General features: G+C 41.0%; 1 protein-coding gene across 3 annotated transcripts in view; it reads left to right on the top strand.

Moving 5' to 3' along the window:
• The window catches only part of pdzrn3b (PDZ domain containing RING finger 3b), a 102,330-nt gene that overhangs the window by 61,706 nt on the left and 19,779 nt on the right, over nucleotides 1-20,845 (top strand). Inside the window, exon 1 of one of the 3 annotated variants that reach the window (XM_069677667.1) lies at nucleotides 18,310-18,770. The exons of the other annotated variants lie outside the window; for them this stretch is intronic. Within the exon in view, the coding sequence (XP_069533768.1) occupies nucleotides 18,702-18,770 (69 nt within the window). The 5' untranslated portion in view covers nucleotides 18,310-18,701. Of the gene's footprint in view, nucleotides 1-18,309; nucleotides 18,771-20,845 lie in introns of those variants that run through there. 3 annotated transcript variants of the gene reach the window in all.

The raw sequence follows: 20,845 nt of genomic DNA, 5'->3' as shown, positions 1-20,845 counted from the left end.
CTCTTTAATCCTGTAAAGATGCCATTCAAATCTACTGCTGTCACGTTGATCGCATGTTTTCATAAACAGCTGAGAGGTGCGTCACTTCAGTTGTAGCTGCCGTAATGAACTGTGGGTCATTATTTTATTCTTTCCTTTCATAAAAGATGGTCCAGTGTTTAAGGAAGCGGTAAAGCTCCTTTCCTTATCGTTTAGAGAAATCGACTGCTCTTATCATGGCTAACAGTTCCAAGGTCTTTTTTTAGTACTCCTTAACTTGATTTCCTTACTTTGCAACCACAGCTCCTCATTTGAATATCCTCTTGTGGAAGTCATTGCTGTGTTTCTGTTCATGTTTAAAGTACATGAAAGCAAAACAGAGAGCATTTAACATTTGGAATTTGGAGGCTTCTTTGCTGCTAAACATCAATGTGTCTACTTGAGAACTTTTAAATATCTCCTGTAGGGGGTGATATGACTCTTCCTAAAGTCACACAGTCTTTAATACATTGTCTCTCTTCCTTAACCCCATTTGATCTTACAATGTCTCAATGCTGCTTTTTGTGATTTTTAAAGAAAAATGAACAGGGAGATCAGAGATACACAGACATTTTCATGGACAACTACATGTTTTTTTAATGTTGGTCTGCTTGTCTACTTGTAATGAGATAAATTAATATGTATTTGAAAGCATCCTCTAAGCTTTAGAATTGTTGGTGGTATGTAAGGACACATTATGATAATGATGTGCTGTTCATCAGTGAGCCCAAAAGTTTTGTCCAAAAGCAAAAGGAATTATTACCCAATTGTAACAAGGACATATGTTGTTGTTGTAACAAGAACATATGATGTTGTTTCCCTCTTTGCCTGTCTCTATCCTGCATCTCCTTCTATCCCATTTTCGGCCCATCCAGTCGAGGCAGATGGCTGTTCAACACGAGTCTGGTTCTGCTCGAGGTTTCTGCCTGTTAAAAGGAAGTTTTTCCTTGCCAATGTGCCGAATATTGCTAAGTGCTACTCATGGTGATTCATGTTGGGCCTCTCTTTAAATAACATAACAAAGAGTTGGTCTAGACCTGCTCTTTCTGTAAAGTGTCTCGAGATAACTCTGGTTATGGTTTGGCGCTATACAAATAAAATTTGATTGATTGATTGATTGATTGATTGATTGACCACGTCCTATTCAGTAAATCCACAGCAATGCCTTTAGGCCTGCACTTTACCTCAGGAAAACAAACTCCTATTCTAAGTCCTTAATTTCTTCTGCTATCAGGCTCAACCTTGTGTTTAACTACAATAGTATAATTTGCTTTTGTGATCTCCACAACTGTAGGCCTAGACATTCACAGAATGTTGTCATATAATGTAATGAACTCTCTTCAGAGAAGAGAATCTTTTCACATTGCATGGTAAGCTACATTCATGCCACTTGGCTCTGCACACTAGAGGTTGACCAATATGGGTTTTTCAATGGCCGATACCGCTGCTGATATTTAGAGAGCAGGTGGGCCGATGGCTGATATATGATGCCAGTATCATGTTGTTGTTTTTTTTGCATTTGATAAAATTGAAGCATAATAACAAATGAGACACAAAGTTGCTGAACTTGAATTCACATTTATTTAACTCTGTTATCTGCATTATCTGCCTGCAGTACACTTTTTTTCAAACAGAACACTAGGTCAAAACTTATTATGTGGCTGACCGCATTACGTCAATGTGCGCCTTAGTGGGCAATGTGTTACAAGGACTGTCATTATGAGGCCTATGACAATGTGTTTGAAAGCAGGTGTGCGCTGTGGACGGGTGAGGTGAGGACAGCGGACGAGCAGTGGAGGAGCTACCCCGCCTACTCCTCAAACAAAGTATCCAGAGCCGTATAGACGGAGAGTTGCGTCACTGGAGGTCCAATATGCTCCTTGATCCGCCATTGCAATGTCGCAACTGTCCCTCTCTACGGCTGTGAAAGTACTGTCACTTAGTCAGTCAGTCAGTCACATACAGACAGATGCATGTGCCGTTGTCTGACAGGTTTGTTATGGGAAGTGAGTGTAGACTGTAGAAAAAGTACCTGCAGCAGACTCCGTGAATCGCATGCTTCATGGGTTGTCAAGTTATAGTAGTAAGCAGAAAGTGTCCAGATAAGCTCAAGTATAAATAAAACGGGCTGTGTATTGTGTTCACTGCACCGAGTAAATAAAGCACCGCTTTTATTCAACATTACTGCAACATTAAAAGCACAGTTTGCCCGGACTGCAGTGGCTAGTTAGCAGCTTATTGACGAGCCAAGCTAAAGCTAATTGAATTAGCCCAAAGAAACCAGTGGTCTCAGAAGTGTTTCAGAGGACCGAGGCTGAAAAAGTAACACATGCAAGAAAACACTCCACCTTAAAAGTTTCCGGTAGCTGCGGGTAGCATTTGAGTGAATTAAATTATTTTTATTTTTTCTCCAGTCTGCAGCTCGCTTATGTTATCTAGTCAAAATGAATGCATCTAAATGGCTGTTACGATGATGTAGTTTAATAATGAGAACACTGATCAAGTTAAATGAGTAACGTTATTGAAGCAACAAACTCACTACGCTTACTAACATTATAATTCCCAACCAATGTTATATGCATTTTCTCACACCATAACCAATGTAATTATACAGAAAGTAAACATTAACATTGTATATGTTATTAAGAGTGGCCAATTAAATATATTGAGCTTTGAAAGCTTGGAATTTACCATTTTCTCTCAGGTAACGTACATCCAGCACTGGCTGTGACCCAGTAGAGTCGGTCGTCTTTCTTTCGGATGGTTGGAGGTTTGAGCCCCAGCTCCCTCAGTCTACATGTCCAAGTGTCCTTGGGCAAGACACTGAACCCCAAATTGCCTGGATTTTAGTAGCTCGCCAAGAGGTTCACAGACTCTGTACAAAAAAATCTGACAAGAATAAATGCACCTTGAAAGCCTCTTGCCAATTCAATTCAATCAAATACCCAGATGTCCCACCCCCTCAAAATAATAGGACAGGCCTATCAGCTGTCAATAAAAAATGGTGATGCCCCTGGCAAGTTTGTCAACATCTGAACTCCACGGGGAGTTGGAAAGCAAGTTTTTATTCACGAATATGAAGGACAAGTGTGTGTGTCTCATCTGTGATACCAACGTTTCAGTCGACAAATGAATCAACACCAGTAATTACAGCAATGTAATGCAAGCAGCTCTTAGCCAATTTCAGTTTTTCAAAGTAGCTCTCAGTTGAGAAAAGGTTGGAGACCCCTGTTCTAAAATAACATGACTAGTCATTCCTGATAAACAGGCCCCCTCTGTAGGGTCGGGGAGGTGTTTGCAGAGGGATCAAGCCCAAAATGTGACCATCCCCTCCCATAGAGAACTGGAGCAAACTCCAAACTTAACTTATGGTGATGATAATAGTAAAATTAATGGTGATTGTGACAGCACTTGAGGCCTGGGCTGCACTCCCATTTATTTTCATTGCTATCAGGAATAGTAATATAAGTATTAATATTATTATTCAATTTCTTTATTTTATTTCTTTATTTATTTTGTTTACTTAAATGTAAATCTTTTTCTTTCTCTCTCTTCCTTTTCCACCCATCCATCTGTCCCCTAGACTTCATCACAAAAGAAACAATACTTAATCTTTTTGATCAATTTTCTTTCTCTTTCTTGCTGTCTGAAAGGCCTAAACTTGTCAACAAAACCCTACGTTTGACATCCTCTTCTATACCTCTCAAATTACATGACCTCTCTGAATGAGAGTGGATCAAGTGATTACAGCTCTCCAAGTAAGTGTGAATGCTAGGGAGCCTATTTGTGTGTTTGCCATGAGTTGTGGATCCTACAATCCAAATCTCAGTGGCGCGTGTATTGGCAGAAGACAACAGCTTGGGGCAGATTTGTGATGTAATTGGGAGTTAATCTCTGCCCTGTTACTTGCTGATTGGCACTCATGGGGATGTAAACCTCACCCCCAAATTCACATGAAACATAAATATACACACACACACACACACTCACACAGAGAGAGAGAGAGAGAGTGAGAGAGACCAACGTTTGAGATATATACTGTATATATATAAGTATACATAAACTCCAAATATCCAACTCCCAACTAAATCAGTAATCTCATTACCAAAGCGAGTACAGGAGAGTAAACCAAAGTACCAGTTCACCTGAACCCTGTCTGTAAGACCGCTCTTGATTATACATCAAGAGCAGCATTAGAATCCTCTAGATGGAGAAAATAACATTTTCAGCCCAGCTCAGGTTGCATAACATGACTTTGTGTATAGATGAGCCAGTTGAATAGTCACTCGAGCCAAAGCTCAAGGCCAGAACCACAGGGTTGGACAGTCTGCCTAATGAACATAAGTTTAAATTCTCAATTGAGGACGAAAGACATGAAAAAAAAACATCTGAAATAGTTAGTATTTCTTTGAACGTTTTGTGGTATTTCAGCATCTGAATTCTTTCTTCTTAACTGGAAAGGATTATCTGAGATTATTATACAGTTGAAAGGATGGTGTGACCTCAGAGGGTTAGTTGAGTTTGCACAATCTTTAATCATGACCCGTTCTGTTGGAAAATCTCTTTCATTCAACCATTTAGTGTATAATACTTTATTTTTGTGTTGTAACATGCACTTCAATGCTGACCAATAAAGACAGGTAACTTTGCGGGAAATCTTTGACAATGGGACACCACCTCTTGAAGTGATTCCTTGAAACTTTTTGGCTTGAGGTTGGCAACATTGAGAAACAGGTGGAGTTTCCTCCTGGCAACTGTCTCTCATGTGCATAAGCTTCATTGTTACTTTCCTCTGACATGCTGCCTGTTTGACAGTCACTTCATTTTCTTTTTTTTTTACACATTAATACATATTTATATTTATATAAAGACAAAAAAGATTGACAAATTGTGAAGAACGACTACAAAAAAAAAAAGTTTTGAAGGTACGTAAATGGTAAATGGACTCTACTTATATAGCGCTTTTCTAGTCTTTGCGACCACTCAAAGCTGCTTTTACACTACATATCACATTCACCCATTCATACACTGATGGCAGAGGCTGCTACGTAAAGTGCCCAACTGTCAATCAGATAACACATTCATACCCGTTGGCTATGCCACCGGGAGCAATTTGGGGTTCAGTGTCTTGCCCAAGGACACTTTGACATGTAGCCTGAGGGAGCTGGGGATCGAACCTCCAACCTTCCGATTGAAAGACGACCGACTCTACCACTGAGCCACAGCCACGTCTGCTTAAGAATCTTGATATATAATGTCAATAGTCTATATTGTTTAAAAAAAGTCACAATAAGGCAGAGTTTGCGCTAGACTTTCTCGCTGTTTGTCATTTTGTCGATTAAACCTGCAGCGCATACATGGCATAAAGTTATGTGTGAACAGGAAGTAGGATTCAGTGAGCCTTCTTTTCTGAATGTTACCGTCACAGAGCTGGTCACGCTGATAAAACACAAATTTGAACATTGTTAGAAATTATACATGACATACCATAAGGAGCACAACTACATGCCACAGATCTTTTATTTAGTTTTAATAAGAAACGTGTCGCTTCTCCTGTTCTTCTACTTTTTCACAAGACTATAAGAGTCGCTGCACAAAGTGTGTAAAAAGTAAGAGGAGTGTTTTGTTTGATAGAGGAAAATGGACTTAAAAGTCCCAAATAATAAAAAGTATGATTGTTAAGTGTATATGTACATAAAAACACACTGCCTTTATCTGGGCGCATAATTAGGCTCCTGTTAAAAACCTCAGGAACATGATACAGTAATCCTAACCTTAAAACAGCACCTACACACAAACCGAGTTAATTTTTAAGTCATATGTTAGCCACTACTACCAGCAAGTGCGCTAAATGATACATGTTGGTCTTTGTCTGAGGGTTTCCTTAAAAATCTTGATTGTCTTGGTTGTAACTGGCATTATTACATTTAGAAGCAAATTCAAAAAATGATTGCATTTCAGTGTCAGGCAGTTGGAGGTAACTGAAGTGCATGTATAAGACGTGCAACAGATCATGCACACAAGTATGTGAAGATGTATTTCATGCATTAGAGCGCAGTTTGCACAGAAACACAGACAGATAATGTCTGTATTTATTCAGTACTGATGGGCAGTTTGGCACTTTGCATGGCCACCTCTGTCATCATTGTGTGAATATGTTTGTAAAAGGGTGAATTTGTTAAGTGCATTTAGTGGTCAAAACTACTCAAAGTGCAGTCCATAAACCATTCTTTCACGACCAGTGTCAATTGGCAAATGTAAGCATGCTAGCATGTAAAACTAAAATGGTGAAGGCTGTTAAAATATCAGTATCAGTTCAGATTTAAAACTTCACCTTCATCTTCTACACAGTGTTTTTAATCAGTGACTTTAAATCAGCCAATGGCTTAAGAATTGTTCTGCAAAATCCCAGAGGGAATGAGTCACCCACCAGTGGGGGACTGCAGTGTGTTGGAGGACCTCTCACCTTGCTCACTACTCAAGATGTCCCCCACATTCCCGAGCAGGCTGTCCTGCTTGACTGACAGGTACAAAGTATACACTGAGTGCTCTGAGGTCCGAAACTCTCCGTCACTCAACTGTGCGGGGACAATGCTTGACTGTCCCACCCGCTTGACTTGCCTCTTTGTGTCCTCATTGAATTACAGCACAAGTTGTTTTTGTGCACTCCCAAAGTAATTGAAAACAGTATTTAAAAAAGGCAGGGATGTGCACCACTGAATGTGACTACATCCAACTGGAGCAGCGTTTAAATGAAGCCTTGAACATCCTCTTTGTAGGTGTTAAAAACAGAGCTAGGGTTTTGAAGAAAATGTGCCAACCTCAAAATGAAGTCATGTTCCACCATTCTGCTGCAAACATAGCGTAGCCATTTGACTTAATTTCTTACTCTAAGCTTTGTCCGGGTGTCTGCTGGATACAAAAAGGCTGTTATATGTCTTCTTTTGAGTGCTGAGTGCAAGGATCTGAAAAGAATCGACATTTAGTACTCTATCTGTCCTATTCCTCTATATTGTTTCCTTCCTTGCAAATGTCTTATACTCACCAGACCAAACTGCAAAAGTGTCAACAATATTTTCAGTATTTTCCAGCACTGGGTTGATTCATTATTGTCTATTAGGTTAACACAGACTTTTTATAAAAATGTTTTACCGTGATTGACTTTTTCCTTTTCATGTTATTTAACAAAACTTAGAGAAAAAAGGGAACATAAAACCATAAGAAATGCAGAGTTCCATTATTACCAGACACATTCCATCACTCTTACTGTATAGTCACTAATAGCTAATTGCTTTGATAATTGATTGACACAAAGAAAGACTTGTTGATGTTGACATTTGTTTTGATTTGCATGTTAACTGTTTTTGTTGTTATAAAGAACACAATCATCCTACTGGTCAAGAAAAATTAACTTGAATTAACAGATTAATTGATGAAGGAAATAACCTTAATAAACATAAACTGCTGCCCCAATATAACTGATATCATTGTATGCCTCCAGCAAACCCAAGTGCCTATTAATCTGTTTATTCTTTTATTTATGAAAAATAATGGAGAATAACACCCATTGAACATCTACAAATTCCAATCATCAAATTGCTAGTTTTTCCAGCCAACTGTAATACAGCAAATCCTTGCATATCAGAAGCTGGAAAAGCAGATTATCAAAATAATTGCTGATTGAAGCCAACCAGGTCATTATTGTTCCTCAAACAACCTTTTTCCAATAAGTAATTTCTGTCAAATTGTATTGAGGTAACATGTGCCCTGGGTAAGTCTGGGTATCTCATCAATAGGGGACTGGGGCCTTATTTCACACATCTATATCTGTCTGCAGTGACCTCCCTCTGTCATGAAAGTAACCCACCCCAAGAAAGTAAATGTTAAGGCCCTGAGAAAGGAGGCAAGGTGCATAATTGTACCTTGTCCCTGTGTACTTTGTTCACATTACAACCTTTGATTATTGATATTGATATTGATTATTGATTATGAACTCACGCCTGTCACACGCACCAAGGGATCTGAGCGGTTAAAGATCAAACTGCTCCCGATGCTACAAAAATCACTTGCCCTTTTTACATTGCAAATTTGTCACAGCGCCGTAACGAAGCGCCGCTGTTATGCCACCTTCGCCATTTTACATTTACAATGCTTTGTAAAACAGTGTTTTCACTTAGTGTTCTGGCGCTGCAGAAGCAAAACATGTGCAAGGTGTAAACAAACAGCGCATGCTTCCCATACACATACACAGCCCTGTTCTGCCTGCTGGCGCCACCGTTTTGCCTCTGTTTCTACCTCCAATGCCAGCTCAGAGGCGGAACGACTTCGCCCCACCATTCTGTCTGTGTGTGCTTTACATAGACGGAACATAACGGAGGCGTAATAATCCCACCTTGAATTGGCAGTGTATAAGGGGCTTCTGTCAACCTGCACTGACAACATTGTCGTTCTAAATCCCAGAGAGGAACATCTGTCTAAAGAACTGGTCAAGTTTGAAAATAAAATTAGGATTTGGAGTCCAGAGTGTGCCGTCACAACATCCGGATTATTGGTGTCCCAGAGGATGATCCTGTCTCCTCCTGCACTGCCAGCCTGTCTAAACTTCTGATGGAAGGAGCCGCTTGTTGACAGAGCCCACCAGACCCTGATGTCTAAACCTAAGCCTGGTGACCAACCCCGTGCTAAAGTCGCAAAGCTCCACTACAACACTGACTGCACCAACATCCTCAGGAAAGCGAGAGAGCTACAACAGATAAATATGCGGAACATGCATTAAGATTTGTAATTTTATTGCAATATTTAGGGACTCTGTTGACTCTTCTCAATTTAATTCATCATAGTTTATATATTACATATTTTATTGTTATGGAAGTCCCCTAACCCTCCATGTATCTCCCTGTGGCTCAGAGACATTATGTCTTTTCTTATGTTAGAAAAGATCAGATTCTCAGTGAAAGGCAGCTCTGCCAATTTTTTTCATGAATGGAATTGCTTTATAGCTTTTATATTTTAGTAATCCCCCCTCTTCCCTTTTTTAAAAAAAAATTAGTTTAACTTCCTTTAAATTAACTTCTTCCCCTTTTTTTCTTTTCTTTTTGTTGTTTCACTTTTTATTTAGTAAATTATTCTTTATTTAGTAAATTATTCATATTTTTCTGTTTAATTTTTCACTTTTGTTTGTTTATGATTTGTATATGTAAATAGTCATGCTACATGCTACAATCACTAATAGCATTGTTATTTTCTATGCAGACATTTTGTTGTTCTTGTTGTCTGGTGGATAGGGTCCCTCTTTGAGTCCCCTTGGGAAATTCATTTTACAGAAAAAATTTAAAATGCCTGTAATTTTACACTTCTGTATTTTGTATTACCAAATAAAAAGTCCAGCATTGTGTTATTTAACATCCTCTCATACTTAATTAATTACACTGAAGAGATAGTAATAATATTAGTTGTTTAGGTGTAACAATCTAAAACCAAGGATACTCAAATGCAGAGGAAAAATCCAGAACACAAAATCCGGTTAGCAGGAAAACTTCTTTACTGAAATGTTCTTTGGTCATACATGGACAATCAGTCAGCGAGAGCATAATAATCCAATAGGGGTGTAGAGGCTAAGCCAATGCTTTAAGCCACTGAGGCATTTCCACAGGAAACCTAATTGACGCACTTTTTCTTTACCATTACGGATGAATGAACGTCCACTTGCTTCTAAGTTACGATGCACATAAGTCCATTTATTTCACATTTCATTCATTAAATCACACATTTTCACACGACATATCAGCACGGAGCATGGCGTGATGCAGCACAGCGGTCAAAAACTGTTTCCCCTGTTCCGGTTGGAAACACCTGACGAGACACAAAGGTTCCTCGGCTATATAGGCTGACAATCACAGTCAGTCCATAACACAAACCAATTTACATCCAATCTGCTCTTACACACCGGCCCCTAATTGTCATGGCAATTCAATACAACCAACAAAATGAGCACAATATGAGCATATGAAAAATGCAAATTTTAGTGACCCAATTTACACTTCTTGTACCAGACAAAGTTTAGTCACAGGTCTCTCAATAACACTGTTTTTAGTCTGTAGCTTCACAGAACGCACCATGCCCTTTGCATCAGGAAAAATCTCCAACACTTTCCCATGAAGCCAGGAACCACGGGGAGCTGAGGGATCCATAATGACAACAACATTTCCAACAGCCAGACTCTGTTTCCTCTGATTCCACTTCTGCCCTTCTTGCAATAGGGGCAGATATTCCCGAATCCATCGCTTCCAAAACAAGTCTGAAATGTAGTGAGCTTGTCACCAGCGCCGCTTCACATACATGTCAAAAGATCTGAAAAGTCCCGCTGGTAAGGCTGGCTTTCCCTTAAGAAATCTGGAACAATTCTCTCCTTAGGAAGATCTGCCATCTTTTGCTGCATAGCTCTGCCATTAAGGCGTCTGCAATAACTGCACTGGGATATGATCTTCCTCACAGCCGCATTGGCACTAGTAATCCAGTATTGCCTCCTGAGTGTAGATAGTGTATGGTTTCGCCCACTGTGTCCAAGCAGTTGGTGCATGTTCCTGAGAATAAGCTTGGAGATATGCTGCTCCTTTGAAATGATGAGGGGATGTTTTTCCTCTGACGGCATCACTCCTTTTGCCCAATCTCCCTCCCACTCTTAAGAGTCCATTTTCCAAAATGGGATCAAGCTTGTAAATAGAACTTTGTTTGCTTACTGTACAGTTTTCAGACATCAGTGAGAAAATTTCAGTTGCAAACCTTTGTTGCTGACAGTAGCAAATGACAGCCAGTTCAGCCTCCGACAAATCCTTTGGTCTCAGGACACTGCTCCGCTGCTTTTCTACTGTGTCTGTGATCCTGAGGCCTTTCTCTGACGACTGAGCTCCAACAGATGACCTTTCAACCTCAGAAACCAAGCCACTGCCACTTTGAGCCTTTTCCAACAGGAAAAGTAACTTATAAGATGGTCAGTGGCATTCAATGAATCATGAACAGTGGCATTCACATAAATGATTCACAAAATCCACCCTGGCATCATGATTACTTACTGGCCAATCTGCCTCAGACTTCCAAAGAAAACTGGGTCCCTCCATCCAGCTTTGATTTTTTAGAAAGTCCGACACCTTCATCCCCCCGGATGCAACGTCGGCCGGATTGTCTTTGGTGCCAATGTGCCTCGATTGAGCAGGGCTTGAGATTTCTCGTATGGCTGAGATCCTATTTGCCACAAACGTGTGGAACCGCCTATCTTCATTATTGATGTATTTCAACACTGACGTACTGTCCGTCCAAAACACAGACTCATCCAACTGGATTTGAAGCTTGGCCTTTAGCATAGCATCCACTCTGACAGCTAGGACGGCAGCAGTCAATTCTAATCTTGGGATTGTTACAGCCTTTAAAGGTGTGACTCTGGCTTTGCCCACAAGGAATGTAACATGATCATCACCTCTGGAGTTCTTCAGCCTGACATAACTTACAGCGCCATAACCATCTTTGCTGGCATCTGCAAAGTGATGCAGTTGGCTACATATGGGGTCACCAAAGTTTTCTGGCTTTAAACAGCGTTCAGCCTTGAATGATGACAATAGCTTGACCACCTGTAACCACACTTCCCATTGCTGCAAGATGTCTGGTGGTATGGCGTCATCCCATCCACAATTTCTCCTGCAGAGCTCCTGTTGCAGCATCTTAGCAGACAGAGTTACTGGCGACAGAAATCCCAGAGGATCATATACAGAGCTGGTTGTAGACAACATCCCCCTTCGGGTTAGAGACTGCTGTTTGACTTCCATCTTGAACTTGAATGAGTCTGACTCGACACACCAGAGCAGACCCAAAGCTCTCTCAATGGGAAGTTTGTCTCTGTCCAGATCAAGCTCTTTTAGGTCCTTTGCCCTCTGATCTTCAGCAATGCTCTGCAGCACTGAACGACTGTTGCTTACCCACTTCTCCAAGACAAATCCACCTCTCTTACAGAGAGCACTGAGCTCTTTGACTCATTGCTTTGCTGCCTCCTCGGAGCTCAAACTCAGCAAGCAGTCATCCACATAAAAGTTCTGTTTAACAGCTTGAACAGTTTCTGCAGACAAATCAGAGCAATTGTCATCCGTAGTTTTCCTTAGCGCGTAGCTAGCGCAACTAGGTGAGGACACGGCCCCAAACATGTGCACTGTCATCCTGTAGCCTGCTAGTTCTTTGCTGAGGTCTCCATCCGGCCACCAGAGAAAGCACAGAAAGTCTCTGTCTTCTTCTGCCACCTTCACCTGATAAAACATTGCCTGGATGTCACCCATACATGCCACTGGTTCCTGCCTGAAACAAGTTAGGACTCCAAGCAGCGAACTGATAAGATTTGTCCCTTGCAACAATTCACTGTTCAATGACGTGCCCTGATATGTGGCTCCACTGTCAAACACCACACGAAGAGAACCCTTTTTGGGATGATAGACACTGTGGTGGGGTATATACCACACTTTTCCTGGTCTGCTTTGTGACTGTTCCAGAGGCACCTTTTCTGCATAGCCCTTTTCAATGACATTATTTAGACAACATGAATATTCCCTGTGAAACTCTGGGTTGCTCATAAACCTTTTCCTGAGTTCAAGTATCCTTTGCTTTGCTACTTTAAAGCTGTTTGGCAGGTGAACATCTGGTCTCTTGAAGGGCAACTTAAGGCAGTGTCTCTCTTCCTGTAGAGTTGCAGAGGATTCCATAATCTCCATAAACTTTATGTCTTCTCTAGACATCTCCTTGTCCTCTGAAGGTCGTTCATTAAAATCATGCTTATACTGATTGTTCAGCATGACTTCCAAGTTCGACACGGAAATTCTATTTACCACAACAGAGGAAGCTTCATTTCATCATTACTGCAGTTTCCATTTAAAGGCCCATTGATAACCCAGCCCAACACTGTTCTTATAGCGTATGGACCGTATCCACAACTGTTCACCACCTCCCATGGTTCCAGTAACCTGGGAAAATTGGTTCCTATCAGTAGGTCTACATTGGCCTTTATGGAAGAGATGTGAACCTTGGACAAATAAGGCCACCTTTCCAAATCAGCAGCAGTGACAATGTTGTCTGGGGTGACTGGCATCTCCCTCTGTGTGAAAACTTCAGGCAAAGGGTAAAAACCTTTTACTGCAAGATCTGCAACCTCCATTCCAGACACAGCAAAAGTGGGAACAACCTTTTCCTGTCCCATCGTTTTCAAGAGAAAATTTGTTCTTTTTCCTGTGATGTGCAACCGCTGCATAAGGTGTTCAGAGTAAAATGTAGCTGTGCTACCAGGATCCAAGAATGCATATGTCTGAATGATTTCATTCCCTTTTGTAGTCTTGACCTGCACTGGGACAATGGAGAGAATGCAACGGTCATTTCCAGCCCCTGTGCGTTCACATACCTGGGAAGAAGTCGATGTATTTACTTCAGGTGGCTCACCTGTGCGTTGCGACTCAGCATTGGCCTTTGGGATATGAAGTGCAGTGAGATGTTGTTGGTCACAAACCTCACAGACCAAGCATTTATTACAGTCACGGCTTATGTGTCCAACCTTTAAACAACCAAAGCATATTCCTTTTTCCTTTAGGAATCGGATCTTTTCTCTGTGCTTTTTACATTGGAACTGTTGGCATTTCTCCAAGAGGTGAGCACGTGAGCAGCAAGAACAATACAAAATGTCCTGTTTCTTTGGTGTTTGCTTGTATGAGCATTTTCTTCATATGAATTAACAGGCTTTACTGTAGTGGCAAAACTACTTCCTTTCCCTCTGAATGACTTTGTTTGCATTTTGATTTGTTACAGGGTTCTACAGCAGTTACATTCTGTGGTACAGGTGGTTCAATATTTCCAAAAATTGGATCAGAAAGGATCCTCACTTGCTTCTCCAAAAATGCAACAACATCCACAAAATGAGCCCGTTGATTGTATTTTTCCATTATATCATGAGCAACAGCTCTCCACCTTTCACGATGGTTATATGGCAACTTACAAACCACTGTTTTCATGTTGCTTTGCATGTCCATTTCCTGCATATGAGGAAGCTCCTCCATCACATTAAAACATCAACATAGAAACAAAGCATAGGCCTGTAAAGATTTAACATCCTCTGACTTTATTGCTGGCCAGGTTAAAGCCTTTTCAATATATGCATTAGCAATCTTATACTCATTACCAAAATGTTCCTGCAGCAGAGCTTTAGCCACAATGAAGCCACGTTCAGGGTCCATGTGTTGACAACTTTGCCCTAGTTCCCTTGTTTGCCCTCTGGTGAACTGTTCTAAGTAATACAAGCAGTCAGCCTTACTTGCTTTGTGCTCCACACCTTGTTCAAATGATTTTATGAAAGCCTTGTATTGAAATGGATCTCCCTCAAAGACAGGTATGTCTTGTGGTGGCAGAGAAAGCAGGCGTTGTTGGTTCACCAAAGAGGCTGTGATTTCATTTTGTTTGTACATAATACTCACAATATCACCAAGTGGAGTCTGATCATTTTGTCCATGATTCATGTGTTGCCTCCTGCTTTCTGTCACCCAAGCAGCTGTATGACCATGCTGCAAACCTTGTGATGTTTCCTCCTCCTGACGTCTCCTCAGCGGCCTGTCCTCACTCGCTCCTCCTCGCAATCCTCTCTTCACCGGCGTCTCCTCACCCGCTCCTCCTCGCGGTCCTTTCTCCTCACCGGCGTCTCCTCACCCGCTCCTCCTCGCGGTCCTTTCTCCTTGCCGGCGTCTCCTCATCCGCTCCTCCTCGCGGTCCTTTCTCCTCACCGGCGTCTCCAGTCGGCAGGTGAGCAAATGACGCTCAGCTGATGCGCCGATCATCACACAAAGCCTCCGCAATGGCTCTCTTTTCCTCACGTCCACCACCAAAATGCAACAAAAGTCCAACTTCAAACTCCAGCAGTTATTGGCGACCATTAGACAGTTTTTGACTTTGATTGTAGAGGCTAAGCCAATGCTTTAAGCCACTGAGGCATTTCCACAGGAAACCTAATTGACGCGCTTTTTCTTTACCATGACGGATGAATGAACATCCACCTAATTCTTAGTTACGATGCACATAAGTCCATTTATTTCACATTTCATTCACTAAATCACACATTTTCACACGACATATCAGCACGGAACATAACCTGATGCAGCACAGCGGTCAAAAACTGTTTCTCCTGTTCCGGTTGGAAACACCTGACAAGACACAAAGTTTCCTCGGCTATATAGGCTGACCCGCCAATCACAGTCAGTCCATAACACAAACCAATTTACATCAAATCTGCTCTTACAAGGGGTAATCAACAAAAAACAAAATCCAAAAATCCAAACAGGGTTCAAAAACCGGGCAAGCAAACACAAGGGAATCAAGGCTGGAAAGCATGAACACACAATGGTGACAATGGCAATCTGGCAGAGGGTGAGTGGAAACACAGGGGTATATATACAGGCTGGACTAATTACCAGTGGGACACAAGTGTAGGGAAAAACTGGCAGGAAACTGAACAAAGGCAGGAAGTAACACTAGACATAATACACAAGCACCAGGATACAAAATAAAACAGGTTACACAGAACATTACAGTAGGTCTCTAATTAAACTATTTGTGTGGCTGTCATTCCTGCTGGCTAGACTCCCTGTTGGCCCAGCGGGCTTGCAGAGTAAACGGTAGTACAAAGCTGACAGCTGTCTGATAAATTATGCACAGCCCAGTGTTTCAGAGGTGGATACTCATAGTACTGACACCCGCAAAAACACTGGTCTTCCCACACTCAGGCGGTACAGTCAAAAGGAACTGGAGACTCGTTAAACTTCTCCACATGTTAAATCTCTGTTTCTAAACTGTTCTTGGGTTCTGTTTGTCTCCTTGTCCCATGTGTCTGCCACCTTCAAAACTTATTTTATCATCCCTCATCACTCCTGTCTCTCACATGAACTCATCTGGTATCTGCATCAACAAAGCTGCATTGTAGCTCAGTTCTCCTCGTATACCTCTACCAATGAAAAAAATTAAAAGGCTGACATAAAAAATCAAGCCAAAAAGCTTAATGAAGAGGACTTAGCTTTGCCAAAAAGCACTTTGTGGACTCCCCTTAACCTGTGTTTATGGTGAACCAAACCTATTTACTCTTGTCTTGGGAAAAGTTTACTTCAGACAGAAAGAAGCATTCTCCTCTTAATGTAATTTGCATTAGTAGTTTCACCCAACAATAGTGGAAAGAGTTGAGGGCATTTGAAAGACCTAATTTTTCTCTTCTGACCTCAAGTAACATGACGTGAAGTGACTGTAATCCAGTCTTTGCTGATGCACAGAACCATGGGACTACAGATGCGAATTAGCTTTAAGCTATAATCTGGTAGGGTGCATCAAATGGTGACATTTATGTTTTAAACTGTACATGGTCCCTTTTAAATAAAATTCATTAATACTAATAATCATCATTCTACACACAAGCCACACTTGGACATTTACCTCATGGATTTCCAACATGTAGCCCATTCAGTTTTCCCTATCATCCTTAATCATTCACCCTTCCTTCTTGCCTTCCTTCCCTTCACTTGGTATCTGGACAGTGCGTGAGCAATGTGGAGGAAACCTGGACCTTAAATTTTCATCAAGAGCCATTGGTGTTCTGTTTCTTCACGTTCCATATTGTCATATTGAGTGGCAATCCGACAATCTGAGTTTCATTCTCTCTGGCGGCATTTCCAATGATGAGTTTTGATTTTTTTAGTCCTACTCTTAAAAATATACTTTTATGATAATTAATTGTTAAAAAATTCAATAGTAATTATTTACAACAAAGCTTATACTTAATTTAACCCTGAGGGGAGTTAGATTGTTATAGCAGCTTTTATCATTAAACATTACAATGAAAATACAAAATACTAAAAACTAGTTATAATAATAAGTAATAATAACAAGAAGAACATTTATATTTAGAGTTATAATATGATATCATGACATATGATACAATAGGATAGGACATATTACAAAAAAGGCTGTCAAAAACATTTTAATTTCAATTAATTTATTTCAGAAAAACTAACGTGTCAAAACAAATTACGTAGATTAATCAATCAATCAATCAATCAAATTTTAATTGTATAGCGCCAAATCACAACCAAAGTTATCTCAAGACACTTTACACAAAGAGCAGGTCTAGACCATACCCTTTTTTATATTATTTAGAGAGAAACCCAACATAAATCCACCATGAGCCACACTTGGCAACATTTGGCTAAGTCAGTCAACTGACAGGTAACGTATTTGAAGCGTATTTTTGACACGTGTGCCGGGACATAACCAGTCCAATGTTATTCAATCCTGCAATCTTCAGCAGCCGCGTATGCTGCTTGGGAGACAGGCGTAATAGGCGACTCATTTTCTGCTGCTCTCAGGGGAGGCTTACCCCTGATCTAGGCAACATGGTAATGTCTGCTGTTAAAAGCCATGCAAAAGAGTTTTGCTGTTCTTTTGTTGTTGTGTGTAAATTTAACTTGAACTGAAATTAAGATTTTATTCATCCACATCAATACAGCTATAGGCTACTAGGGGTGCATGTAACAACCCATTACAATACCACCTGTTAGACAACAGGCTTGAAGGAAAACAATGTCCTCTGGTCCCCACCATGAACGGAACATTGTTGTTTCCATAATATTGTATTTTCTTCTGTTTGTTGATTCTTCTACAAACCTCTGACACAAACAGCTGATCGAACACCGTACGCTGAAGGCATAGTAACACGTATGTGGGAGGTAGGTAGGTAGGAGAGATAAGGATCAGCAGAAAGAAATACCACTACCACCAGCAGTTAGGTTTATTTCTCTGACATGACTATCCCCCTCCTGCCATGAAATCTATATCCAGGTATGTGGCTTGGCACTGTGGACTTAAATTAAGTCTCTTTCATATTTCACAGCAAGATAGAAATCAAATTGCGAAGGGTTGACCTACTACATCATAGCCAGCCTAGATATTTACATGACGAAAGAATGCTAAGTGTCTCTTTCTGCTGGTTTGGTATACCAGAAGTCAAGTGTCAATTTAACTGAGGCATAGAAAGGGTATGCTTTAACAAAGCTGCAGAGGACAGCTTTGGAAGCATAAATGCCAAATATGGAGTGCTTAACCTGTTGTCCCAGATAACTGTCTTTTTGTCACATTTTGACTAAAGACTGGAACTGTAAACAAACAAGCTTAGTTTAGACTTTAAATGAAAAGCTTTTCTTTTATGAACTGTTTTTTTTTCTCAGTATAAAAGATGTAAAGATGCTTAATTAAGAAGACCCCCCCCACACACACATACACACACACTATGAATAATCAATGAGCAAGTCTTTGTGAACACAAGGGGGTGTATAGCTCTGGCACTGGCCTCAGTAAGCTCAGCAAAAGGCTGCAGGAGCGTCAGAGGGTTGGAGCATGTGAGGCGAGAAAGAGGGTGGGGGGTGTCTGTGAGAGAGAACGCTGAGCATAAAGATACAGCCAAAGGCTGGGGGAAGTCAACCTTGCCAGCCAAAATCATTGTGTGGCTGTAGAACAAGACATAGAGCAAACAGAGTGACTGTCAGAAAGGAGAAGAAGAAATAGATGATCTGGTGGTGCTCACTTCCTGTCTAAGTGGCTGGTGGGAGAGTCTAGATGGTGTGATCTCGTCCACAATGGGATGCAGTCTCTGTACCCTGCAGAAGCCGGAGAAGCAATACAAACTACTCTACGAAGTTTGCCAGGTACTGTGAACACAGCTGTATGAGCCCCAGGAATAGTTTATGGAAATTTGCTCCGGTTGTTTTTTTTTTCTTTTTTAGCAAGAGAATTAGACAGCTTCATCGTGTATTCTGACCTTGCACCACTCATGTCTCTGTGGTCACAGGCTGAGTGGAAGTAGAGTGGAGAGAAGTGGACTGGAGTGTATTTGTTGGCGACTGGAGCTACTGAAGTTGAGATGCCCCACTCTGGTCATAGGGGTCGTTGAGAGGTGGCCCGCCATGCTTAAATGGGGGGGGGGGGGGGGAGTAAAGAGGTGACAGCTTGCTCAATAGCCCCTTTTACACATTCTGTTAAGGGCAGGAATGTTGCACTATTATTCTGCCTTGCCGGGGGGGCTAAACGCTGCTATATGTCACACTAAGCACCAATGCTGTTGTGTTTCATCTCATTCTCAGCATACATTTTTTGATTCTGAAACACTGGCATGCTGTTTAATTAACATTACATGAAAGGGACCTCAAACATAGTCCTGCACTCTTGCTACTATGTTTGTGTTTCTCAGTTCCCAAGAGCAGCTACTTAACATGACGTATATCTATCTGTTTAATTTATCAAGCACTTGGGCACCAATATGCCGGTGCAATGTGGTTATAGCAGGATCTTTGTATAAAATGGGCTAATACTGATAGTGAGAGTGTGTGCTAATCACTGCCAAACTCCTAATTGTCCACTGAATGCTGACACTGAGCTTTCCAGCTTAAACCTCTGTTGGACTTAAGTTTATATTTAACACTCCAGTGCTTGTTTTGCACATTTTTGAGTTAAAAAAAATGGAGCAAAAAATGCATCATTACACATAGAGAGAATGTGCTCACGAGAGGAGCAACAGTAGAGGTTTTATCATTCTAAATTTTAAAGATACTTGGGTAGAATCAGTGCTGAACAATAAATGCATTTTTTGGATTATTACTAAAAATTTTAATTGACATATACCAATCAAAAATGAACTATCTGTTTTGAGTTTTTTAAAATAGGACTATTAACTTTGCTTTGTCCAAGACATGGACTTGGAGATTGTGATTGTCAATTTCATGTATAATTGAAGCAATAACAGACTTGATAATGTAAATAATCGCTATTTGACCAATCCTGAATTTCAAAATACATTCTTTGTTTAGGTATTTGACCTTTAATTTTTTTTATTTAATTGACAGAACATAATACTGTAGTTCTTTGTAGATGGGCCTCAGCCCTGAAACCAGAAACGGATTGAATTATAATACACTGAACAAAAATATCAACGCAACACTTTTGTTTTTGCTCCCATTTTTCATGAGCTGAACTCAAAGATCTAAGACTTTTTCTATGTACACAAAAGGCCTAGTTCTCTCAAATATTGTTCACAAATTTGTCTTAATCTGTGTTAGTGAGCACTTCTCCTTGCCGAGATAATCCATCCACCTCTAAAATGTGCAGTTTTATCACACAGCACAATGCCACAGATGTCGCAAGTTTTGAGGGAGCGTGTAATTGGCATGCAGACTGCAGGAATGTCCACCAGAGCTGTTGCCCGTGAATTGAATGTTCATTTCTCTACCATAAGCCGTCTCCAAAGGCGTTTCAGAGAATTTGGCAGTACATCCAACTGGCCTCACAACCGCAGACCATGTGTAACCACACCAGCCCAGGACCTCCACAACCAGCATCTTCACCTCCAAGATCGTCTGAGACCAGCCACCCAGACAGCTGCTGTAACAATCGGTTTGCATAACCAAAGAATTTCTGCACAATCTGTCAGAAACCGTCTCAGGGAAGCTCATCTGAATGCTCGTCGTCCTCATCGGGGTCTCGACCTGACTGCAGTTTGTCGTGTGGGTGAGCGGTTTACTGATGTCAACATTGTGAATCGAGTGGCCCATTGTGGTGGTGGGGTTATGGTATGGGTAGGCGTATGTTATGGACAACGAACACAGGTGCATTTTACTGATGGCATTTTGAATGCACAGAGATACCTTGAGGAGATCCTGAGGTCCATTGTTGTGCCATTCATCCACAACCATCACCTCATGTTGCAGCACGATAATGCACGGCCCCA

This window comes from Semicossyphus pulcher, unplaced genomic scaffold, assembly GCF_022749685.1.
Source record: "Semicossyphus pulcher isolate SPU_LCO1_2020_fin unplaced genomic scaffold, fSemPul1.0.p SCAF_3, whole genome shotgun sequence".
NCBI classification, from domain to species: Eukaryota; Metazoa; Chordata; class Actinopteri; order Labriformes; family Labridae; genus Semicossyphus; species Semicossyphus pulcher.
The sequence above is the reverse complement of the archived record's forward strand: the minus strand, read 5'-3'. Positions and strand labels throughout refer to the sequence as shown.